Source organism: Helicoverpa zea, chromosome 29 (assembly GCF_022581195.2).
Source record: "Helicoverpa zea isolate HzStark_Cry1AcR chromosome 29, ilHelZeax1.1, whole genome shotgun sequence".
NCBI classification, from domain to species: Eukaryota; Metazoa; Arthropoda; class Insecta; order Lepidoptera; family Noctuidae; genus Helicoverpa; species Helicoverpa zea.
In genome coordinates, this window is record NC_061480.1 from 2,558,899 (window position 1) to 2,585,501 (window position 26,603).

Below are 26,603 nucleotides of genomic sequence, written 5' to 3' on the forward strand. Positions count from 1 at the left end.
GCCATTTTAACATGTATTTAATACATTGTCATCGGCAGGTGCCATAGTTCCCGTAGTTTCCCCATTCCTAGTCCATTAGCATCCCATCACAATAGCCCAAGTAGTTTTCATCCATAGTTAGCAATAGTTTAGCACAGAACCGGGGATTGTCCTTGGGTACATTTCTATAGTGTATACAGGGATAATCGTCGGTTTTGTGTCACCATTTCATTAAAGTTGTCTCAAAAGGGCTTCAGCGTGTTGGCTTCGGCCCCACGTTCGCCTCCCAAAAATCCGGGACTCTATAGTCCCGAGGTCTGGAAGAGACATACATTTATAATAATAATAAATTATTTATTTCAGACCAAAGATCCATACAAGTGTTAGTAATTCCTTATCCTAATGTTAGTAACAAAACAACAGCAATTGTAATGTATTAATTATTGACATGGACGGCAGCACGCACATGTCTACTTGCCCAGTGTCTTATAAACGGACCGTCAATTTTGTCTGCCAGTGTAGCAAGGATACTGTTGGGACTGTCCCTGAAGCGTCTCATCATGGACGCACATCTCTTGCGTATAATGGCATAGAAGTCATCAACTCTAGCCTCCGCAAACATGCCAGACGCGCTACACCATCGAGGCAGTCCCAACAGCATCCTCAGCGCATTATTATATTGAACGCGCAGAGCGTTGTAAGCCTTCTGCGTATACCTTACCCACAAGCTGCACGAGTAGAACGACTGGCAATATGCTCTAAATAAGGTCAGTTTTACTTGATTAGTGCATCGTGCAAACCTGCGGGCAAGCATGTTACATCGGGCTGCCAACGCTCTACGCTCCCTATCAATATCCTGATCGTCTGTCAGAGAATCCGTAACTACATGGCCGAGGTATTTAAATTGAGTCACAACTTTAAGAGGAGAATCGCAGAGCTTTACAGGTGGAATATAAGCAGGTGTATTGTTACGTACCTTAAACACAATTACTTCACTCTTGGTGGCGTTATACCTCAGGCCATGAGCCTCCGCATATCTCTCGCAGACAGCCAGCAATTTCCTCAGACCACAGATGGAAGGGCTGGGCAGCACCATGTCATCAGCGTAACTAATATTGTTTAGCATCTTGCCATCAATCGAGCACCCAACCATGGTGCTGCTCAGCTCCCCCACCAAACGATCTATGTAAAGATTAAACAGGGTAGGTGAAGTTATCCCCCCCTGCCTAACTCCACATTCCAGACTATAAGTCTCAGATTTAGTATCCGCCCACTTAACATAATTTTTCTGGTTCTTATACCAATGTTGGAAAACATTAATTAACTCAGCGGGTAAGTCTGTGTCATCCGACAACTTTTGCCACAAGATGTCATAATTTACCAGGTCAAAGGCTTTTGACAGATCAAGAAAACAACCATACACCGGTGTCTTCCTATCCGTGTAGTACCGGACAGTCTGCTTGAGACACAAGATTGCACTTTCAGTGGACAGTTGGGGTCTGAAACCAAACTGCCCATCATTTAATTTGATGTGTCTATTTAGTTGCTTCTCAAGCAGACTATCCAGCACCTTGCCAATGACTGTACCTAGCGAAATAGGCCTGTAATTATTTTTGTCGGATGAGTCACCTGTCTTGTTTTTCACAACAGGAACTACGACAGTTTTTAAAAGGTCCTCGGGAAGGTAGCAATGACTAATACAGAAATTAAACATCATGCAAAGTATTCTAGGCAGATGGGCACCGGCACATCTTAAGTGTTCAACACTCAGACCATCGTGTCCCGGAGACCTACCTCGTTTCATATTATTTATAATAGTTTTAATTTCCTTGATTGAGAATCTTACATGAGTATCACCTTCACACGGGGTTCGAGTACCTCGCACTGAGATGCCTGTAGTAAGCGGAGCAGTCTTAAAGTGATGCATGAACATATTAGCTATATGACTATTATTTGTAAAACCCTCCACATTCACTGGCAGACTCGGCTGAGGGTTCAAAGTATTAGTCTGTTTCCAAAATGCACTAAATTTTTTCTCTTCATGAAGTGTGGCAATATTATCCATTTTGATTTGAACTTCATTATTTTGGCACCATTTTAATTTACTTTTAAAGCTTTGTCTCGATTTTTTCATTTCATTATAAACCCCCCCAGCCACAGGCTTTCCTACTGAAATCCACCTTTGAAATCCCAGACGAGCTCTTTGATGAGCCTCTTTTACATGCTTGTTCCACCCAGTTACTACACGTTTATTTTTCCTAATAATTGTATTGTTACTTAAAAAGGCAGCATCTTGTAGCACTGTTACAATTTGTTTATACATACTATTAATTAATAATTTATGTTGTTCATTATTACATATTTTGTCACTACATTCAATAAGCTCACTAGGAAAATCAATATCACGAAGTGCTTCATGACAAAGTTGAGAGTAGTGCTGCATTTGCTCAGGAGTTCTAGTTCCCCATATAACTTTATTTGGCATTTTGTTTGGTCTTACATATTTAGGTATTAATACATTAAAATTACATGTTATTTCTAAGGGGAAATGATCTGACCATGATACGTCATTAATAACATTAACTTTTACAATTGAGACTTTAGTAACACTTGTTACCAAGCAGTGATCCAACCATCTGACGCACCCGTGTGAGTCACTCATGTACGTAAAAGTGTCAGAATTTATACCAAGCATGTCGATGTCAGCACGTGTAAAGTGATAATCATGGCAAAACTTTAATAATTCAGTACAAAATAACTCACCAGGGTGCGCGTTGAAGTCTCCCAACACAAAAACATTTTCTACACAGTTACATTCCACAATTGCATTAATTTCAGCCAAACACTCAGTATATTCAATTAAGTTACTAAGATTGCACACAGGCATATACACAGAGAAAATAAGAATCTCTCTGTTATCAACAATTGCTTTAATCGCGGTCAGTCTCACATTAGAACACTTTATCACCGACACACTATCGAACGCACTAGATCTCCATAGTATAGCCACCCCCCCATAAGGGCGACCACGAACTAACTCAGTTGACTCAGTTGCGCACACCCCCGTAGAAGCGAAGCCAGGATAAATGTGCCTAAGTATGCTAGGTCATGCGAGAGTAGCCAAGTCTCCTGCAAGGCAATTACATCCGCTGTAGCACGTAATTCCTTCACATAGTTAATTGATCTCTTAATAGATTTGCAATTAAAGCTTACAAGCGTGCAATGTCGTTCTGGGATATTGTTTTGTACAGAATTCATTTTTGTGCTTGTTTACTATCCGAGCCTCGCCTTGTACTTGTAAATACAAAGTAACGTCTGAAGAAAATCCCATCTGGCCACAAGTTTTCATTTTCAAAAAGGTCCAATTTATGCTTAGGAATTAAAATCTTGTAGGAGTCGTAGTCTTTTGAGCCCTTCATTACTATTTTTTCCGGGATAACTGTGACCTGTGTCCTCTCCTTAACATAATCAACAATATCAGCAGAAGTTTACATCCTTCGACACATTATACAAAAAGAACGGAAGTTTTACATCTGCCGCCCGAAATCTTGTATTCATATTGACCGTCGCAGTCCCTTTCTTTCCAGTAAAGCGAGATTGTTTTTTACGAGATTGAACAACTGTCCATTCTGGTTCCTTATCAGAGACCGGTTTATAATGTTGTTGTTGTCGTTCATGACTCATGTTTTGCATAGTAGTCGATGCACAATTAGTTATCGCCGGTGTAATAACTTCACTCTGCAAGACAGTTTGTCGTCTCGGTAAACTCGTAAGCGTCGCATGCGCGGGTGACAAGGACAGCTCGCGCCGTACATTATGCATTATACAGGTGTTATCACTAAGAGGCAGAACATCGTAACTATTACTTAGCATAATATATAGTCTTGCAAAATTTGATTTAAATCCATGCAGTACTTTTTGAGTTTATCCGGGACAAACAAACAGACATACAGACAAAAATTCTAAATACTACATATTTGGGTTCAGAATCGGTTCTGGATCACCCCCCAAGTATTCTTTAAAAAAAATATTCAATGTACAGTTTTGACTTTCCTATCATTTTATTTATTATATACTCACGTATAAGAGTAGGTGACTCAGTCCCTCTGCTCTCAGGCACGGAGGTCAGCTGTGCGGGCCACGCGCGACGAGGAGTACCGCGGTTGGAACTGCTCCAGGAACGAGAGCGGACTGGTAGCTGTGAGGTAAAAAATAAGTATTTTAGAACACAATATAACATTGGTATTCAGCTGCAGCGGGTTAGACTGGAAGCCGACAGACAGAAGATGATCAAGTAAAATAAATATTCATCATCATCCTTCTAGCTTTTTCCCAATTTTCCAGTTTTAACGAACGTAGCTGATTACTAGTGTACCACAAGGAGCGACTGCTTATCTGACCTTCTCAACTTAAAATTGCTTGTCACTTTTTCTGACTACTTGTAATAACTACCAAAGATGTTCAAATGACAGCCGAAACGACCGCTAGGACACGGGTCTCCTGCGTCCGGTTAGACTGAAACCCGACCCCAATATATATAGGAATACCTGATTGTATAGGAATACCTATGTGCAGGATAGTTTTTACTTTAAAATTAAATAGTTTTAGTGATTTAATTATCGTAAATGACCTTAGAATCAGTAGATTTAGTGATTATATATAAGGACAAATGTTAGTGAGTGATTTCGTTGCGAGACAACAATAGAAATCCATCGTAAAGAAACGGCTGTCATCCCAACGGACTGATTTGAAAGTGTTCGAGACGTACATAAAACCCGGGGAGTATTTGCTTATTTACTATTTATTCGATATTCTGTCCACTCATTTAACTATTTTTCTATACGCAGCATATATATTTAATGTTAAATGACCAAATTATCTTCAAGCTGCGTCTAAATATGCCCCTTAACTTATAAGTTAAATAAGTTTACATGTGTATGACTTAACGATATCAGCTGTTTTATGTGGTCATTATTAGATTATATCTCAAATTCCAATGAATTATTCTTATCAACAATTGATTACAAATTCATTCTAGTGATCAAATACTTTAATTTTCAAATGATACATTAGAAAAAAAATATACCCTCAACAACTTTTTAATAAGTATTTTATTTTATTTTTTGGTTTCTAGGTACATAATTTACCTGAATTCTAATTAAACAATACAGAGTACTCTTTTCCTTATAATTAGCTTTAGAATCTTTAACTCTGTATTGAGTGTTAAAACATTTCTCCAGTCCTTTGTTTCCAAACTTTACTTTTTAACTTTCTCTTTCTCCCTTCACTTAGCTGTCTCTTCTCACATTCCAGGGTGCCTCAGGGTTAGCTATTCATCATGGTTACCCGTAGAGCTGCATTTGAGGAAAAGTTGAGGGCTACGTTGAAAGAATTGGAAACTAGCAAAAACCTGTGTAAACAGCTGCTACAAGAACGGGATGATAGCGAGGTAGAAGTTAAGGTTATTGTAGACAAGAACACTGAACTTAAGAACCAGTTGGCTGAATTACATATAGAACATATGGATTTACTCGACCAAAATCAACACCTAAATCAACTTGTATCAAACATGCAAGAGTGCAGCGACACACATGAACTGGCCTTAGGACGGATCTCTGAGCTGGAACATGAGCTAAGCAGAGCCCACAACACCATCACACAGTTGGAGTCTGCAAAGTCCAGTGAACGGTCTGCGAACACCTGCAGCCTGTACGATGAACTTGTTGGTAGTGCGTCTGGTTCTTGTAATCAGCCAATGATAACAATTGACTTGACCAATGATACTTTAGTACAGAATAAAATTACAAGTAATACACACAACAAAATTAAAAAATATTTAAAAATTAATAAGGTTGTCAAAAAACTTAAGAAAACTTTGAGAAAGTACACAGTTTTTAAATCGAATAACATATTAAGAAGAAAGAACATTAATTTAATTAAAGATTTAAATAATTGTGAACATCAATTGGACATTAGTAGGACAAGGTATGATAGTGACATCCAACGTTTACAAGCTGAACTTTGTATTAAAGAAAATACCATTAGGGACATTTTCCATAAATATGAAGATTCACAGCAGGACCTAACAAAGCGTTTGCAGGAGGCCTGTGAGCTGGTAGACTTAGTCATACAAAATGCAGAGAAGTATGACTTGCTTACAAATAACATCTCTTGTAACTGTTCATGCCTCCCAACATCTGAAACCCACTGTGTAACACCCACACACGTGCCACAGTGTGTGTCACCCTCACAGGAGCCCCAGTCTGTCACAACCCTGGCCACTCAATTTGAAGAATATTCAGACAAGGTTACAAGTGTGAGTAATAGTAAAATAACATATATTTTTTCAGATAAGTTTGGTCAAGGCATTGGTAGTATTTTCAATCAGTGTTCGCAGCAATATGTTTTAAATCACTGTGTACCTGGTGCCAGTTTTAGTCACTTAGTTCAAAACATTAAGTTGTCTAAGCTTATCCCAGGTTCAACTGTTATATTAATTTATGGTGATAGCTTGGCAGTAAGTAGAAAAGAGTTATTAGATTATGTAAATCTAATAATAAATTTAAATGACATTAAATTCATATTATGTGCTCTGCCATATTCTTATAACTTATCCGTTGATCAAAGTAGGCACATATTTGATTTGAACATGTTCCTTTATAATAGGACTTGTCAACTTGTTAATGCCATTCTTTATTTTGACATAAATGAGTATATTTTTGATTTTAAATTGACAGAGTACTCAATGTATTTACCAGCTAGGTGTAGGAGACATATTGCTAATATTTTAGCATATAGTATACAAACTGACACAGGTACGTCTGATGTATCTTCGGATATTGTTAGTAGTAATACTAACATAATTATTGATTCGCCCAGTAGTTTAAACTATTAGGCGCGACAAAGGATGGGCCGCATTTATTGAATGTTGTACATCAAAATATGCAGGGCTTGTCTGGCAAAGAATTAGAATTAAGTTTATTTTTGGAGAACCATAATGTTCATGTTCTATGTTTAACTGAACATTGGTTAAAAGAACATCAAGTTTCATTTATTAATAATAGTAATTTCACTGTGCAAAGTGCGTTTGTAAGAAAGAATGCTATACGAGGCGGATCTTTGGTTTTGGTTTCAAATATGTTAAAATGTAAACAACGCCCTGATTTAGATAGTCTTTCTATCGAGCGCACCATTGAGCTGTCTTGCGTGGAACTTGAGCGTTATATTATTGTTTGCGTTTACCGGCCCCCCTTAGGTGACTTTAACAATTTCGAATCAATCATTGAAGATTTACTTAATAAATTAAAATCAAGCACCAAAGGTAAAATTATATGTGGAGATTTTAATGTTAACATTTTGGAGGATTCTCCTTTAACTATAAGACTATTAAACTTATTTAAGTCTTTTAACTTACTAAATATATTCTTTGAACCAACCAGAATTACGGCCACTACTTCTACCTGTCTGGATAACATATTTAGTGACACTGAGGCCTCCAACAACTTAGTCATCAACCATCTTACGTCTGACCACTGTGGACAAAAAGTTAGTTTTCCTATGTTAGTTCACACTGAGCCACTTAAAATAGAATGCAGACCCTATTCAGTTAGTCGTTGTGTTAGATTTAAAAGTAATGTTACAAAAAATCTTGAACCTTCTATTCTTGCTAATGAGGATCCTAACACCATTTATACATCTCTCTTTGGTGTCATACAGAATGAGTTCAATTCTTCATTTAAGACCAAAACCTTAAATATTAAAGGTACCTCGGCCAAATTCAACAAATGGGCCACTCCAGGTATTTATATAAGTAGAGCGAGACTATATGAGTTATACGGTATGAAAACTTGTCAATTTGACGATAACTTTGTAAACTATGTTAGACAATATTCCAAAATATTTAAAAAGGTCTGCAATTTTGCAAAATCAAAATTTTTAAGTGATTCTATTAAAAACTCCTCAAATAAAATTAAAACAACCTGGAGAATTATAAATAATGAAACTGGCAAGTCAGTGAACCAGAACAACAAGTTAGAGATTAAACTGGACGACAAACTTGTTAGTAATGCGGCTGATGTAGCCAAAGCTTTTAATGAGTTCTTTGCGGATATACCTGTAACCACGACTCGCTCCTTAAATTCATCTTCAACTGACGCTGAACAGCTTATGCGTGCTAGTGTGCCTCAGTGTAATTCTTTGTTTAGTTTTGAGCACGTTACTCCAATGGATGTAATTAATGTTTTTAAAACTCTTAAATTAAAAAATACGGGTGATTTTTGGGACATTTCCATCAAACTATTAGGTAATATAATTGACGTCATTGCTCCTTACCTTGCTATCATATTCAACAAGTGCATTGACACTGGTGTTTTTCCTGACCTCATGAAACACAGTAAAGTCATACCTCTATTTAAATCAGGCAATAAGTCGGACATTAGTAATTTTAGACCTATTTCTATCCTGCCTGCCTTTAGTAAAATTTTTGAAAAGTTAATACTCAAGCAGTTACTACGATATTTCAATTTAAATAGCCTCCTTCATACAGAACAATATGGCTTTACCAAAGGTCGTTCTACCACAGATGCTGGTGTTGCACTTTTAAAACATATTTATAACGCATGGGAAAATTCTCAAAATGCTATTGGAGTCTTTTGCGACCTTTCCAAAGCTTTTGATTGCGTCCATCATGATACACTTTTACGTAAATTACGGTTTTACGGAGTCCAAAACGGAGCTCTCGGCATAATAGAATCGTATTTACAACATAGATTGCAATGTGTAGATGTAAATGGTTCTAAATCATCAGGCCTTCCAGTTCAGCTAGGCGTGCCACAAGGCTCTATATTAGGTCCATTCTTATTCTTAGTATACATCAATGATCTGCCTTACCACCTCAATAATATCTGCGACGTTGTATTATTTGCTGATGATACGTCTCTCATTTTCAAAGTTGACAGAAATAGAGAGCAATTTGAAGAGGTAAACAGTGCACTCTCATTAGTTACGCACTGGTTTACCACAAACAATTTAGTACTTAATGCTAAAAAAACAAAATGCATTAAGTTCACTATGCCTAATGTAAAAAACCTAGGTCCTAATGTTATCCTAAACAACGAGGTTCTTCAAACCGTTGCATCTACTGTGTTTCTGGGTATAACAGTAGATACAAAACTTCAATGGGGTTCACATATTTCTAGCCTCGCGGGAAGGCTTAGTTCTGCCGCCTACGCCGTCAGGAAAGTCAGACAGTTCACAGACGTCGACACAGCTCGATTGGTGTATTTCAGTAATTTTCACAGCGTTATGTCCTACGGTATCCTGTTGTGGGGCAAAGCCGCTGATATAGAGAATATATTTATTCTACAAAAACGTGCTATACGTGCGATATACCAATTAGGTACCAGAACTTCCCTCAGAGAGCTGTTTAAAGAAATTGGTATTCTTACTGTGGCATCACAATTCATCTTTGCCAATATACTGTATATTAGACAGAACTTACATTTATATACCAAAAAAAGTGAAGTCCATAGCATTAATACAAGAAATAAGCATAAACTGTGTGTACCCTTTCACCGGCTTCATAAAGTGCATGGTTCATTTCTGGGTCTAGGTATTCGTTTCTATAATAAACTTCCTCTGTCTTTATTAGAACAGCCGTTTAATAAATTCAAAGAACAAATTAAGGCTATTCTTATTCAAAAGGCATATTATACAATTAACGATTATTTGAATGATAAAAATAGTTGGTCGCCATGTTGAACGCAAGACAGCTATATTATAATTGTCTTTTTTTTTTGTGAATGACATCTTAATTTTACAATCAATTATTATTATTCATTTTTTTTTTTTTTTACAATTTTATATTTTTATTATTGACCTTACTTGGTTTTACATTATTGACAGGATACATTTACTGTATTTATTATGTTTTATTTAAATCATCTATTTATATTTATTTTTTTTTTCCTTTGGATTACAGTAAATAAGGACCACTACTTAGCGATAATTGATCCTGATATTGAGTTGTGTAGCGGTGAGTACGTCATGCTCCCTTAGACGGCACTGCTTGCGGTAGCGTCGGCGGTCGGGTTGCTTCCCTCCCTCAAAGATGTGCGAGGGGGGCGATGGCTGATCCTCGCGTTATGCTCGTGAACGGGTGCTGCTTGTGGTGCCAGGTCGTCTTACTGACTATACTATAAGTAGTATTATATAATTTTGTAGACTCTTTTCTTATACTTCTTTTTTTTTTACTGGCTGAGCGGTCCAATTTACTAGATTCATTACTTACCCATGTTGTACATTACACAGGGTTGCAATAGAATATCACATGAAGGTGGGCACTCCCTCATAAACTATTATAAATATTGGAGGCTATACATTTTTTTCACATCATATTTATTCAATGCTTGAGTTAGACAAGTCACGTAGGGTGAGTGCTAGCTAGCATGTGGTGGATTTTATAAATCATTTTTAAATGTAATTTTATTTTATGACAATATTGCGTATTGCATACTGCAATACTCACTGTACTTTGTTGAAAGGTTCTTTTAACCTACAGACAGACATGTGTTGCTGGGGAGTTTGTTGCGCCACTTCTTCTTCCCAGCAAAAACACATAGGAAGTGGTGAAGGGTGGGCGTTTTTGGGGGCTGTCTTATGTAATTTTTTTTTCTGACGTTCGAAAAGTGCTGTTTTGCAGCCAAGTTTGAATAAATGAGTTTTGATTTTGATTGATTTTGATTTTGATTTTATAGTTAACAGAAGAAGGTCTATGTTGATGCTGATGTTTGGGGATTTTCCTGGTGGTACCTGGAGCTGCGCGGGTTCAAACTTGTCCAGCGAGCTGGCCTCGTCTCCTCGCAATACCTGATGCTGCACTGGCTCCGCTTGCGGCAACAGCGGCGGCACCAGCAGCAGCCTGGAGTCCCAGCACAGCGCCAGCTCAAACTTGTTCAGTAGCGACACCCCCAGCGAACTGGCTTCATCTCCACGTGCCAGCATCGGGGATGCCTTGAACACGTGGGCTAGGTCCTCGATCTTCATTATTCCTGAGGAGTAGAAGCATATTTGGTATACTTTTGGGGTTCAGAATTCCAATGGATAAAGTGGGAAGCATCTTTTCAAGCGGATTTTTTTTGATCATTTCTATAAGCTATCCGTTGATCTAGTAATTATATAGAGCTATGTCAATTTTTCTTCAAAGCTTATATAATTTCAATCTCTAATCGCAAATCAACAGATGATTAGATGTTGGTGTCGGCTTCCAGTCTAACCGGATGTAGCTGAGTACCAGTGTGCCACAAGAAACATTTGTATATAACATACCGTTATTAGCGAAAGGGTTTATCTCTCTGACGGTGACAACGTGAGCGAGTACATCGCACAGCCACTGAGGACGCAAGAAGTATAGCTCCTTTAGCGTAGCATCGTCGTAGTGTAGTAGGACACCTGAGAATAAATAGTAGCATTAATAAACTTTTTAAGACTTGTAAAATGGTATAATAAACTACAACTTAGGTATTAAAAAACGTAGGGCACGCCACCATCGTGGCGGTAAGTCCCCTCTTTGAGGAGTGGCTCGGGAGGAGTCACGGCGCCCTCACGTACCGCATGACGCAGGTCCTCACCGGACACGGTTGTTTCGGGAGGTACCTGCACCGCATCGGTCGTGAGGAGGCGCCCGGGTGTCACCATTGTGCGGACAGCCCCGAGGACACGGTGGACCACACAGTCCAGGTGTGCCCCGCATGGGAAGGGCACCGCCGGGTCCTCGTCGAGGCTTTGGGCGGCGGCGACCTCTCGCGTCCGGCCCTGGTTCAGGCCATGGTCCGGGGCGAGAGGGAATGGGATGCCGTCGCCTCCTTCTGCGAAGCGGTCATGCTCGAGAAGGAGGAGGCGGAACGCCAGAGAGTTCGCACCTCTCATCCCGGCCGCCGCGCTGGACCAGGTAGACACCATGGGCGCCGGGTGTCGCGAGATGACTCCCGGCCACCGTAGGCGTGGGTCTGTGGGCGGTGAGTTCGGGTGGCTCATCGTCCCTCTGTCTTTCTAGACGACAGACCCGTGTCGACGGCGCGCGTTGTTCCACGCGCTCCTCAAAGAGATGTCAGCAACCCCAGCGGGGCCCAGCAGGGCCAAGGCCTGCCGGGGCTGCGGGTTGTTCGAAAGAGATACCGCGGCCCTGGTACATAAAAGGCCTATGACGGAACACGACGATTTTAGTCAGTAAAAGTCTGACACTCCCTCACCGCTGCTAACCCACAGCGGGAGGGGTCATTTGATGATTTTACGTCGCTAAAAAAAAAAAAAAAAAAAAGGTATTAAAAAACGTTATCTTTCCAAATCTATACAAAAAACTTCTACTAAAAAATATAACCGACAAATACTGTTTTAAAAACCGTATCAAAATCGGGTCGGTACATAAATACAAGTCAAACTGAGAACCTCCTTTTTTGAAGGCAGATAGAATGGGAAAGATTTTTTGTTTGTTTTTACCCAAAGGCTCGGAAAACATAAAACCGTTGGAAAATATTTCACGCTACGCGGACGCTAGACTATTCCCAAGTACAGGCTATGTATATTTTTTCCGGGTACGGGAAAAAAGCATGGTATTTTTTACAATTTGAAATTAATTTAATTACTTATTTTCTGTGTTTTATTTATAACACAGAATTATTATTTTTTTCAAGAAGATTTTGTAACTTATCATTTACATACCATTTTCATGTAAAAACATGGTTGCCTGATGTAACTCGGCTGCATCTCTGAACATCCGATGATTCTTTTGTTGCATATATTGAGTCACCTGCAGAAAACATAATATTATTACAAAGACGAAGGTTCGTATGTCTGTATCCTTTTTTAATCAGATTTTAATAAAAATTTGAAGATGATATAACTTATATGTCACAATACTATGTAGCCTTATTTTTATTCTGGTGCGGGAAATAATTCACTCGAAACGCGGGTGAAACCGCGATCAAGTCTATACTAATATTAAAAACCTGCTTTTGTTAGTTTGCTGTTCAATAAGTCAAGAAATACAGGACAGTTTTAAAAACAAGTCACATTTTAGCCCATTTATCGAGAAAGTATAGGCTACTTTGATCTACATGCGAAAAGTAGCCCCCACGGGACGTGGTTGCAACCGCTGGCAGAAGTTAGTAAAATACCGTCTTTAGAAACACATGTGGTCTAGATTAAAAGCAGGTCCCTAAGGTTTACTACTTTTAATTTACCGTGTTTTTGTTTTATAATAAACTATTTAATTTTCTCTTCTAAAACATTAAAACAACACGCCTAGCCAGACCCTTAAAGCTACACTCACCAATTTCCTATACTCATCGTGTTTCAACACCGGCTCTCTGAGATCAGCGGCGAGTGATGTCACGCACTCCTCTAGCGCTAGGTACGTCGCTGGTATTCGTTGTTCTAGTAGAGGTTCTTTGCTGCCTGTGGGGATAAACCAAAATATTTATATAGGTTGTGTCGTACCTAATCACATTAAAACCCATCACATATACTTTACGATATTCTACGACGAATTGTTAAAAAAATAACCTAATCCATTCAGTGGTTAAGCCACAGGAGTCATTTTTCGTTTTCATAATTTACAACATCAAGTATAAAGCAGAGATAAAGTTAGGAGTATCGAATGTTTTGATCAGTTGACAGCTGTCAGTTATCAAGCAAGAATTTCCGTTGTTTGTAACGACTGACTCTTATATGGTGTTCTAGTTCTCGGTCATTTTGATTATTTTTTTTTATTTTTGCGTACTGTTTTTTTGCTAATCGACATACATATATTAACCAGTATATTAACGCATTTAATATAATGTAATTAGGTACGATACACCCGATATATAAAAAATATACTACTTTTCATTGCAATTTTGTATTTCAAGAATGGATTCACCTATTCAAACCACACTACTTCCCATACCGGGGTATTTTTTTATAAACTAGTATTTTAAAACGTGTGCTTACCTGGGGGTTTGACGCTGAAGGCTACGGAGTATATGATATCAGCCAACAGTCTTATATTATGTCGAGTGTTACAGGAAACCTGAAAATATATTACACTATATCTTAGGAAGTTCCTTAGTAAATTCCATGTTTTTCATGTGGGTGAGCTGGGGAAATTATCTGCTTAGCCTTTTCCCAATTATATTCGGGTTCCAGTCTAGCGACTGAGCACCAGTGTTTTACAAGGAACGACTGCCTATCTGACCTTCTTAACCAAGACTAGTTGTCAAACTAACTGGCTTACTAATTGTCAGCTGCATCCAGTTAGACTGGAAGCAGACCCCAACATAGTTGGTCAAAGGCTAGGCAGATGATGAATCACAAAAACATACAGTAATTAATTAGTGCAGTAATTAATTCCCTCAGGAATTGGATGAAACCACTAGAATTAGCCGGATGTACTTACCTCAACAGAGTCCAAGACGCGGGGCAGGCCCAGTTTGTCGGCGTCCGGAGCTCCCATGATGGACGAGCGAATGATGCGTTGTAGCACCTCGGGGCTCTCACTTTCTGGTTGGTTACACTATGTGAAGAAAATTGATTATAAAAATATAAAAGAAAGTCTAGCTAAGTGCAAGTTGGACTAACGTATAAAGGGTTCCGTATCCACATGTATAAAAAATGAAGTGTGTTGTTGACAAGCCAATTGAATTCACAGAGGATACCTATGTTTAAAAAAACTGAAAACTAAAATAAAACCAATATTTTAGGGTCCCTTTACAACAAACGAGTTTTCCGTTTAAGTAAAAATGGTACGGAATCCTTCGGAAGTCCGACTCACACTTGGCCTGTGTTTTACATTTTAAAAAGTTACGAAGCCACTTACATTAGAAACTTGATCGTAATGAGTAGCGACCATGATGACAGGCGAACCTGGGGCGCGGGCTTGTATAGACCTAGAAAAAAACGGAATATTTGAAGTAGATTCAGGACATGACTGAAATTACGGGGAATAGATAGTACAACCCGTGCCAATAAAGAATGGGATTAGAAATCGCGACAGCTGTATTTACCTCTCGCTCATACACTATAGCACATAAGCTATGTATACTATAGCACATACAGTTTGTGGAAAATAACTTTGCCATACTGAAGTTAAACATTTCACGCGTGTTTTGTTCATATTATTTTGAAGTTAATAGCAGCCAAATCCTGACAAGCCTGACAGAATATCCGTTCAGAATTGCAAAAGTTAGGTATTTTGCAACGAATTAAAGATTGCGAAGTAGGGGTGAGGAGGAGAAGGAGGAAAAGGTTCCACAAGACGAGGTACAGTGAACGACGCGATAAGAAGTACTGGTGAGTCGCATAGTGTCTGCAGCACTGACCTCTATATTTACCACTGGACCGTACGTTTGACAGCAATTTTTTTGTGCCCATATGAAGCGCCAATATCGTCTAAGCGAGTGTCCACAGAACTAATTTTGACGTATAATTTCAAATGGCTGTGAGAGACGTGTTTGTTCATTGGTTCACTGTAATAGTTATTTGTTATACAAGCTAGCAAAGCACATTGTTATTACAAGCAAAGTTGCTTTTTAACCGCGGGCTCAATTTTGATGACCGAGCAAGCGAAGGATTCTAAATTTCAATAATTAGAATCCTGAGCGATAGCGAGGGAATCAAAAGAGCACAAGGTGAAAAATCTTTGCACTCGAGTGCAACACGTAACTTTTCATCCCACCTCATCGAGGAAATTAAAATAACAAAATGGCGCGCACATATGAGTATGAAATTATAAAAGAAGTACCTATTAAAGTTCATTTATTTGAAAACTCAGTTTAAAAATGAAACGAGGTTTAAATCTATGTAAAAACAATAATAAAAATTACTTAATTAATTGAATAATTATTTTAAGTAGTATTTTATTTGTTTAATATGTATTTGTTTGAAAAGTCTTATTAAGATGGTCACAAATGGAGTATTGCACACGATGTTCTAAATTCAAATCACTTTGCCGCTCTAGAGGATAAAAACGGCTTTTGCGCTCAGATATCAAAGGGTAAAACTAGTCTTTCCGAGATGGTGGGATGAAAAATAATTTTAGTACCACGAACACTCGCTACGTCTAACAGCGCCAAAATGGCGATTATCAAACGGGCACAAAAGTAAATATAGAGGTCAGTGGTCTGCAGTAACACCTAGTCATCTCCCGAGCCTTTTCCCAACTACGGTGGGGTCGGCTTCCAGTCTAACCGCATGCAGCTGAGTACCAGTGTGCCACAAGGAGCGACTGCTTATTTGACCTCCTCAACCCAGTTACCCGGGCAACCCAATACCCCTTGGTAAGACAGGTTGGCAGACTTGCAGTAACACCTAGTATATAACAAATATGACATACCTGAGCCAGTCCAGTGCTCCGGCGAGCCCCTTCCTGCCGTCGAGGAGGAGTAGGAGATGAAGGAGGCAGAGGAGGAGGAGGAGGTGAAGGAGGCAGAAGAGGTGAAGGAGGCAGAGGAGGAGAAGGAGGAGAATCAGGAGGAGGAGGAGGAGCAGGAGGAGGAGGATGAGTAACACCTGGTATAATAACAAATATGACATACCTGAGCCAGTCCAGTGCTCCGGCGAGCCCCTTCCTGCCGTCGAGGAGGAGGAGGAGTAAGAGGAGGTGAAGGAGGAGGCGGAGGAGGAGGAAGAGGAGGTGAAGGAGGAGGCGGAGGAGAAGGAGGAAGAGGAGGCGAAGGTGGAGGCGGAGGAGGAGGAGGAGAAGCAGGAGGAGGAGGATGAGTAACACCTAGTATAAATATGACATACCTGAGCCAGTCGAGTGCTCCGGCGAGCCCCTTCCTGCCGTCGGTGACGCGCCACACCACGAGGTACAGTGAGCGACGCGATAAGAAGTACTGGTGAGTCGCATAGTACCTGTGCGTGGATAGTCCGCTTTAGTTGTGTGCATTGTGGTGGACAGTAGCGGGAAAAATGGGGGAAACAACTTTAGGGGTGTTTAAGCGACTTCCCAAAAATGGGAGGTCTCAATTTGATCGAACAGGGTGTCAAAATCATACAGGGTCTCGAAATTCGAATGGAACAAGTGTTATATTGCCAATTTGGCATTCTCTGAAAATTAGGAGTCAAAACTTATGGCAAAGTTTATTATTTTTCAATAATTACTATCCTCGAAAAAAAATATGCAAAATAAACTATCTGGGTCACCATTTCTTTAGGTGTTTGTACTTATTAGATATGCATTACGACATTAAGTGGAAGAGATATAAAAAAGTAAATTTAAAAAAAAATTTTTTTTGATCCCCAAAAAATCCGATTAGTCCCAAAAATTGCAATATAATTGCACCATTTACATACTACACTATACTCGTTTAACATAGGCTATATTTTATCCGGGAACGAGCAGAAGTTTTCTCTGGACGCGGGTGAAAACGCCTAAGGCGTTAAGTTCGCCTTCGTACATTGTTTTCTTAATTTGGAAAATGTGTGCAAAAAGTATAATAAATAATGAAATAAAAATCAGACTCAAAAACTGCAATATCATACTATTTCTATACTACACTTTATCCGGGAACTGGCCGAATTTATCTCTGGACGCGGGTGAAAACAGCTAGATAAATTAAACACTAGTGCACTCACTCTTGCTGCCCCCCAAAGTCCCAAGTCCTGAAAGTGATAGGTCCTCTACTAGAGCGGTGCTTCTCATACACCCAGGTGCCTATATCCACGCCGACGGTTGATACGTTGCCGCGACGGGAGGATTTGTTACCCATGCGTTTTGCCCAGTGCTGGGGAAGAGGTATAACATACTTAGATATAATATGTACTTGTATCAACATAGGTATGATGTCCTCCTAGCCGATTATCGGCTACGGCGGCTGTTCTCATGTAAGGAGATTAGCCAACTGCGCAGGACATATTATAGTGCACAAGCATTTGCGCAGACACAGGTGCACTCCCTATTCCTTCACTCTCATAGCCCGATGGGACGGCAATCCGACACGACCGGAAAGAGATCAGGCGCAGGACCGACATTTACGTGCTCTCCGATGCACGGGTGAATCAATCACCAACTTCCAGGCTTCGGGCTGCTTTGTGAAAGTCTTCTAAAACCCACAAAGCGATTTCGACCCGACTCGGGAATCGAACCCGAGACCTCGTGCTCAGCAGCCACACTTGCGACAACTAGACCAACGAGGCAGTTACATACAACATAGGTATACTAATATTATAAAGAAGCGACATTATTTTGCTTCCCGGTACGGGAAAGAGTTCACTCGTGTACAAATTTGTGACTCCCGGTTGTCATTTGAACATCTTTGGCAGTCATTACGAGAAGTCAGAAGCCAGTTAGTCTTACCAAGGGGTATTGGGTTGCCCGAGTAACTGGGTTGAGGAGGTCAGATAGGCAGTCGCTCCTTGTAAGACACTGGTGCTCAGCTGCATGCTGATAGACTGGAAGCCGACCCCACCATAGTTGGGAAAGGCTAAACAGATGATGAGCGTTAGGTATCGAGGCCCGATTCCCATTTATCGAGAAAGACTACATATAGAGTTATTTGGATCCAGGTAGTCTGGAAACAGACCCCAACATAGTTGGGAAAAAGGCTCGGAGGGTGATTTTATCCTGGTGCGGGAAAAAGTTCCCAAGAATCGTAGGTGATTGAAAAACATACCTCAGTTGGTTTTCTCCGATGTTGTATAGCAGATTCTTGCCTCAGACACTCTAGCAAACTGGTTTTGCCTATTCCCTGTATGAAGATAAAGAAATTGGTAAATAACATAACCCATTTTTAAAATAAATAAAATAAAATAGTTTTTATTTCAGATAAGTGGCATCCATAGTATGTTAGTAAAAATAAACTTATGAATTTTTTGGTAGTTGGTTTAAAAATTTGTGTAGTTAGTGAAAATAGTATACCTAGTGATAATTGTCCAGCTAGTGAATATGATATACATGTTTTAGATAGGAAATCTAAGATAGTTTGTGTAGATACATACAGACATAGATACAGACATAGAAAAACTAAAAAATATACAGAAAGTTATTCAAAACCAACATAAATGTCATTGACTACAAAAATTAAAAGCTCTAATCTATACTTATATTATAAAGCTAAAGAGTTTGTTTGAATGCATTAATCTCAAGTACTGCCGGTCCGATTTGAAAAATTCTTTCAGCATTATACAGCCCATTTATCAAGGAAGACTATAAGCTACTTTTTATTCGGGTTCGTGCAAAGGATGCCGGTGAAACGGGTGGCAGAAGCTAGTTATATTATAAACTTGAAGATTTGTTTCATCACGCTAATCTCAAGATCTACTGGTCCGATTTGAAAAATTCTTTCAGCACTATACAGCCCATTTATCAACGAAGGCTACAGACTACTTATTATCCGGATACGAGCAGAGGTTCCCTAGTAAAAGAAGAGAGAGTAAGAAATTCTCACCTGCAACCCAACGAACATGAGCTTCATCCTGGTATAAGGACGCGCCTCCTGCAGCACGGACTTGAGGTAGCCCACTATATCCATGCTCTTGTATCTGCCGCACTGCAGCATGGAGCGCAGCGGCTCCTGCAGCGAGCACCCCACCGTGTTCAGGTTCCACAGGCGCGAGAGCAGGCCCATTTGTGGCGGCAGCGAGCATATGTCTGAACAACGAGCAACCAGTCGCTACAATACAACACAAGTCACTACAAGTCAACAGAAGTCACTAGAAGTCGTCAGAAGTCACTACAATCCAAGAGAAGTCACTAAAATTCAATAGAAGTCATCAGAAGTCACTAGAATTCAACAGAAGTCACTAAAAGTCAACAGAAGTCACTAGAATCCAACTGAAGTCATCAGAAGTAAAAAGAAGTCACTAGTATTCAACAGGAGTGAGTCATCCCGGTATAGGGGCGTGCCTCCTGCAGCACGGTCTTGAGGTAGCCCACTATATCCATGCTCTTGTATCTGCCGCACTGCAGCATGGAGCGCAGCGGCTCCTGCAGCGAGCACCCCACCGTGTTCAGGTTCCACAGGCGCTAGAGCAGGCCCATTTGTGGCGGCAGCGAGCATATGTCTGGACAACGAGCAACCAGTCGCTACAATACAACACAAGTCACTACAAGTCAACAGAAGTCACTAGAAGTCGTCAGAAGTCACTACAATCCAAGAGAAGTCACTAAAATTCAATAGAAGTCATCAGAAGTCACTAGAATTCAACAGAAGTCACTAAAAGTCAACAGAAGTCACTAGAATCCAACTGAAGTCATCAGAAGTAAAAAGAAGTCACTAGTATTCAACAGGAGTGAGTCATCCCGGTATAGGGGCGTGCCTCCTGCAGCACGGACTTGAGGTAGCCCACTATATCCATGCTCTTGTATCTGCCGCACTGCAGCATGGAGCGCAGCGGCTCCTGCAGCGAGCACCCCACCGTGTTCAGGTTCCACAGGCGCGAGTGCAGGCCCATTTGTGGCGGCAGCGAGCATATGTCTGGACAACGAGCAACCAGTCGCTACAATCCAACACAAGTCACTACAATCCAACACAAGTCACAAGAAGTCAACAGACGTCACTAGAAGTCAACAGAAGTCACTAGAATTCAAGAGACGTCACTAGAAGACACTAGAATTCATCAGAAGTCACTAGAAGTCAATAAAAGTCATCAGAAGCCACTATTATTAGACAGAAGTCACTAGAATTCCGTAGAAGTCATTAGTCACTAGAATTCAACAGAAGTCGCTAGAATTCCACAGAAGTCACTAGAATTCAACAGAATTCTGCAGAAGTCATCAAAGTCACTAGAATTCAACAGAATTCTGGAGAAGTCATCAAAGTCACTAGAATTCAACAGGAGTCACTAGAAGTGAACAGAAATCACTAAAATTTATAAGAAGGCCCTGGCATTCACCAGAAGTCTAGGATTCAAGAGGAGACACTGATGTTCTACAGATGTGAGTAATTCTGGTCTACAGTTATACAAGCTGTTGATCTGCATCCGTGCCATAGTCAAGGAGGTTAAAATTAAATACGTAAATAATCGATTTGAATTACGGTAGGTGGGAAAAAGCTAATATGCGCTGCTTTTTTTGATGTTGTAATTTCATGGTATTTCAGAATTTAGCCCACGGTTAAACACAAATCATAACAGAATTGCCCCGCGGCCACAGTGTGTGCGTGATGGCAGCTATGTGTGCGTAGACAGAGAAAACTAATGTCTACGTGTGTGCGTGAGTGTCGATGTGTGAGTGTCTTATCTACGACATGACAGCGCGAGCGCGCGAGCGAGCGAGACCGAGTGATACGCGATAGCAATCATTTTACCTAAAGTTTCGAAAATCACCTTCATTATTGTCATTAACTTCGATTTACTTTACTTACTAATTTTTGAGCATAAATTTAACACAGATATCTTATTAACTACAGTAATAAGCAATACTAGTGCGCGAAAGAAAGTTCACTAACATGTTAACAGCTGATTGATAAAATGTTCGTTTTGCTTTATCTTTCAGCATAAAGTTTTCGCAGTGATTTAGTTTTTATTTTTGAATTAAATTGGTTAATAATTAGAAATTTTGCTTCCTTCTTAACGGTCTTAGGACCTTGGAACACGGAAATCTTATTAATGACGTAATACTAGTGCGCTAAAGGAAAGTTCACTGACCTGTTAACAGCTGATTGATAACATTTTCGGTTTGCTTTAACATTCAGCGTAAAGATTTCGTAGTAATTTTGTTTTTACTTTTCGATTAAATTACTGAAAGATGTGTTAGTTAAGTGTAGGCACGAGGTGATTCTTTCGGCTCGTAGGTATTATTGGCGTGGTTAAGAAATCAACTTATTTACACTAATAAAATTGATTAAGCTGACTACGTATTTACAAAATGTACAAATAAATAAATTACCTAGTTTAGTTACCCGGAGGTACTGTTCAAAGCTGTCACCTTCACACTCTTGGCACAATCGAGCACGACGAAGTAGGTGGTTGTCCTTCAGCTAACATAACACTATCACATTCGTTTTTAATGTGTCGAAAGCACTAAGTTAACGGTCCTAGCACATAAGTCTGTCACATGACCAGCATGACCCTCCGTGATGAGGGTTCCCGGTCGGTAAACATTTCCCGGAACATAGGTATGTACGGCTGTCATTGCACATCCTTGGCAGTCGTAACGGGTAGTCAGAAGCCAGTAAGTCTGACACCAGTCTAACCAAGGGGTATCGGGTTGCCCGGGTAACTGGGTTGAGGAGGTCAGATAGGCAGTCGCTTCTTGTAAAGCACTGGTACTCAGCTGAATCCGGTTAGACTGGAAGCCGACCCCAACATGATTGGGAAAAGGCTCGGAGGATGGATGGCTGTTAGTACACTGTTGTCACTGATGGCATACAGGCGGACCATCGCCACCAACTCGTGTTCGTGTAGTTTTCCGTCATCTCGCACTTTGTACCTACACGTCGCGGAATTCAAAGCGCACGTACGCAGCAGCGGCGGCGACATCAAACACACTGCTTGCCGTCGGCGCTTGTTTGTTCCGGCTTCAAGGGCACGCGGGGAGCGGCGAGGCGAGTGTGTGGGAGTACTCGCACTGTGATTGGGTGAATTTGGGTAGGCTGGATGATCTACGATTTTTATTGAACGATCGTTGCGTATGCTTTGTGCATGTATCGTTTGCGTTTGTGTGAGTGCGCAGCGCGGTAGTAAGGCTAGTAACACACGCGCCGAATTAAAGTACGGCTGGGTTACACTGACGGATATACGTAAATAAGAAAAAAACATGAAAAAATTACCTACCCATTTTTTCGTTGATTTGGGTCGAGAATCATTAGCATATTTACGTCCTTGACTATGGCACGGATGCAAATCAACAGCTTGTATAAGTTGTAAGAAGTCATGAAAGTCACGTTACTTCACGGGAATCATACGAGTCATGGAAGCGGGTCTTATCGCATCGACAACAGAGGGAATAGCAGAAGACCCTTGAGGGGGAGACGCCATGTTTGGCGAGGGAGGGGCAGAATACAGAAGTTATAAAATACAAGATCATTATAAGTAACTAGAAGTCATGTGACTCACTGTAGTCACTAGAAGTGACTCAGCCGTGTTTCTACAGTCACTTCTGCGCAGATGTAGGTCAGAGCTCAAGATCGTCCCGATAACTATAAGTTACTAGAAGTCATGTGACTCACTGTAGTCACCAGAAGTCACTCACCATTATTCTTGCAGTCAGTAGAAGTGAACAGAAGTCACTCACCTTTGTTCTTGCAGTCAGTAGAAGTGAACAGAAGTGACTCACCCTTGTTCCCGCTGATGTTGAGCACGGACAGGTTGGTGAGCTCGTGTATGGCCGGCGGGATGCCGCGCAGCAGGTTGCAGGACACGTCCAGCATCGATAGCAGGGGGAATAGCAGACGAGTCTTGAGGGAGGAACCCGTGTTCTGGAAAATAATGAATAGGTTATTCAGAAGTTAATGGCGTCCATGGCCGATTTTCGGCCACGGCGGCTGATTTCATTTAAAGAGATCAGCCAGCTGCGCAGGACATATTATAGTGCACGAGCATTTGCGCAAACACATGTGCACTCCCTATTCCTTCACTCTCATAGCCCGATGGGACGGTAAACCGACACGACCGGAGAGAAATGGCGCAGGACCGACATTTACGTGCTCTCCGATGCACGGGTGAATCAATCACCAACTTCCAGACTACGGGCTGCTTTGTGAAAGCTTAAGAAAAGAATTCAGAAGTTACATCATCATCATCATCATCTCAGCCATAGGACGTCCACTGCTGAACATAGGCCTCCCCTTTAGATCTCCACAGATACCTGTTGGAGGCGACCTGCATCCAGCGTCTTTTCAGAATGTACTTAGGACGAAAAGAAGATTCGTGATGGCCTGGTAGTTAAAGCACAAGCTTTCCTAGTATAAATGTAGCTTATGTAAGCCATAATTTTCTCAAATTTTGACAACAGAAAATGGTTCGGTTATCGTTGCAAAGTAAAGCGTGCAAGCCTACCTAAGACACAAATAACTGAGAAAAGGAAAAGGATTCTTGATGAAACCTGAACTTTTACCGTCTTACCACAAAAACTTTTAAACGTCAGTGCAAGGCTTGTCTAAAAAAATATCTGATTATGACGTTGAAATAAGGTCTATTTTGCAGCCACAATTTTTTTAGATAGGTCTTAGACACATGTTTAAGTTTTTGTAGTAAGACTCTGAACTTAACAATCAGTATTTCGCGAAAGTTGTGAATAATGTCAACTTCTCTGCTACCGAAGAGTCCGCAGCCCATATGTGGGTCAGTAAAAAACCTGATGATGAAATATAATACTCACCCATTCATCATCTTCGTCATTAGTAGAGTCATCTTGAGCTGCTGATGTTAACCCATCATCATCAGTCGTCAGTTGGATGCGAGTCAGAAGGTTGTTCGCCAGGATCTGCAAAAAGAGACATCATTACATAACACGAAGAAAGGAAAGATAGCGGAGATAGGTCAGGCGTCTTCTTGCAGGTCAGGCAACGTATGGTAGGCGTGATCTAGACGACTAGAACTAACGAGACGTTCGTGTTCCTAGTCAAATCAAAACCAATCTGTCAAAGATGACCTCGTCTCCCGAACACTTGTATTTTGGAGAGCTTCTTTTTTAGGAGATTTTAAGATATGCCATATTCCAGTCATCCTAACTATAGTTCGGCCATTCAGAGAATGCGTTCCTGACACGTCGCGATTGAACTGACGACGTAACTACATTCATTGATTATTGATATAATAATGTTGTTTTAATGCTCCTCAATTGTTAAAACGGTAAACAACCAGCAAAAATATTTTTATCGTAACTGCAACGCCATTGCAAAGTTACGTCGTCAGTTCAATCGCGACGTGTCAGGAACGCATTCTCTGAATGGCCGAACTATAATATTATAAATGTGAAAGTAACTCTGTCTGTCTGTCTTTCTGTCTGTCTGTCTTTTCTTCACGCCTAAACTAATGGACTGATTTGTGTGAAATTTGGTACAGACATAGTCTGGAACTTGAGAAAGGACATAGGATAGTTTTTATTACAAAGAAATACAATAATAAAAATAAAATTTATTCCGGACATATACCGCCATCTATTGGTCAAACCATAAATTTGCCGCAAGTCACTATTCCACGCGAACGAAGTCGCGGGCAAAAGCTAGTTCTCCATATAACTTATATCCGATCAAATATTACGCATTCTCAGCGCGGTAAATATGGGCAAATACTCTAGGTTGGGGTAGCAGTCCAGCAGTGGATGTTTTTAGGCTGTATCGATTTGATTACAGTAGTTTTTTGCTTCAGAATAACTGCACTTTTCAGGGTTCCGTATCTAAACGCTAAAACGGGATCCTATTTACTTTAACTTTCCTGTCAGTCTGGCTGTATCTAATGAACCCTGATAGTTGATAAGCCGAGCCAGGTGTATAGAGCTTTAAATTACCAACCCATCAACCCGTAAGCGTTTTCTTGCATGCAGGAGTTGTGTCCTGACATGATCATCACGTCAAGGGCCTCTATGTCTAGGCCTGAGGCTGGTCAATTTACCAAAGTCCTCAAGCCTACAAGCCTCAAGTGTCTTCTAGCAGGGCAGGCAGCACTGAGGAGTTGTGACCTGATGGACCCACCAAACCTAGGAATTCAACAGCCAGACAGATTTGAAGAGTTCTCCCACTTATCAGCGTCCTCAAGCCTACAAGCCTCAAGTGTCTTCTAGCAGGGCATGCAACACTGAGGAGTTGTGACCTGACAGAGCCACCAGACCTAGGAATTCAACAGCCAGACAAATTTGAAGAGTTCTCCGACTTACCAAAGTCCTCAAGCCTTCAAGCCTCAAGTGTCTTCTAGCAGGGCATGCAACACTGAGGAGTTGTGACCTGACAGAGCCACCAGACCTAGGAATTCAACAGCCAGACAAATTTGAAGAGTTCTCTCACTTACCAGGGTTCTCAGGCCTTCAAGCCTCAAGTGTCTTCTAGCAGGGCAGGCAGCACTGAGGAGTTGTGACCTGATGGACCCACCAAACCTAGGAATTCAACAGCCAGACAGATTTGAAGAGTTCTCCCACTTATCAGCGTCCTCAAGCCTACAAGCCTCAAGTGTCTTCTAGCAGGGCATGCAACACTGAGGAGTTGTGATTTGACAGAGCCACCAGACCTAGGAATTCAACAGCCAGACAAATTTGAAGAGTTCTCCGACTTACCAAAGTCCTCAAGCCTTCAAGCCTCAAGTGTCTTCTAGCAGGGCATGCAACACTGAGGAGTTGTGACCTGACAGAGCCACCAGACCTAGGAATTCAACAGCCAGACAAATTTGAAGAGTTCTCTCACTTACCAGGGTTCTCAGGCCTTCAAGCCTCAAGTGTCTCCTAGCAGGGCATACAGCACTGAGGAGTTGTGACCTGAAAGAGCCACCAGACTTAGGAATTCAACAGCCAGCTATATCTGAAGAGTTCTTCCACTTACCAGTGTCCTCAAGCCTTCAAGTCTCAAGTGTCTTCTAGCAGGGCAGGCTTCACTGAGGAGTTGTGACCTGACAGACCCACCAGACCTAGGAATTCAACAGCCAGCCAATTCTGAAGAGTTCTTCCACTTACCAAAGTCCTCAAGCCTTCAAGCCTCAGATGTCTTCTAGCAGGGCAG

At 40.8% G+C, this 26,603-nt stretch overlaps 2 protein-coding genes across 2 annotated transcripts in view; one reads left to right on the plus strand and one right to left on the minus strand.

Moving 5' to 3' along the window:
- LOC124644344 (leucine-rich repeat serine/threonine-protein kinase 1-like) overlaps positions 1-26,603 on the minus strand; it is a 93,158-nt gene that overhangs the window by 25,717 nt on the left and 40,838 nt on the right. Inside the window, exons 21-34 of the mRNA XM_047183656.1 lie at positions 24,275-24,379; positions 23,231-23,372; positions 19,401-19,603; positions 18,627-18,701; positions 17,590-17,738; positions 16,759-16,866; positions 14,831-14,900; positions 14,411-14,527; positions 13,966-14,044; positions 13,307-13,431; positions 12,697-12,784; positions 11,305-11,427; positions 10,846-11,027; positions 4,060-4,177 (exon numbers count right to left, since the gene is read on the minus strand). Coding sequence (XP_047039612.1) covers positions 4,060-4,177; positions 10,846-11,027; positions 11,305-11,427; positions 12,697-12,784; positions 13,307-13,431; positions 13,966-14,044; positions 14,411-14,527; positions 14,831-14,900; positions 16,759-16,866; positions 17,590-17,738; positions 18,627-18,701; positions 19,401-19,603; positions 23,231-23,372; positions 24,275-24,379 — 1,684 coding nt within the window. The remainder of the gene's footprint in view (positions 1-4,059; positions 4,178-10,845; positions 11,028-11,304; positions 11,428-12,696; positions 12,785-13,306; positions 13,432-13,965; positions 14,045-14,410; positions 14,528-14,830; positions 14,901-16,758; positions 16,867-17,589; positions 17,739-18,626; positions 18,702-19,400; positions 19,604-23,230; positions 23,373-24,274; positions 24,380-26,603) is intronic.
- Positions 4,559-10,334, plus strand: LOC124644345. Its single transcript, XM_047183657.1, has 2 exons — positions 4,559-6,295; positions 9,959-10,334. The coding sequence occupies exons 1-2, from the start codon at positions 5,318-5,320 to the stop codon at positions 9,959-9,961; spliced, it is 981 nt and encodes a 326-aa protein (XP_047039613.1). The 5' UTR covers positions 4,559-5,317; the 3' UTR covers positions 9,962-10,334.

Excerpts from the sequence above, each read along its gene's own strand:
- LOC124644345 (XM_047183657.1), top strand. The coding sequence starts at position 5,318 with ATGGTTACCCGTAGAGCTGCATTTGAGGAAAAGTTGAGGGCTACGTTG.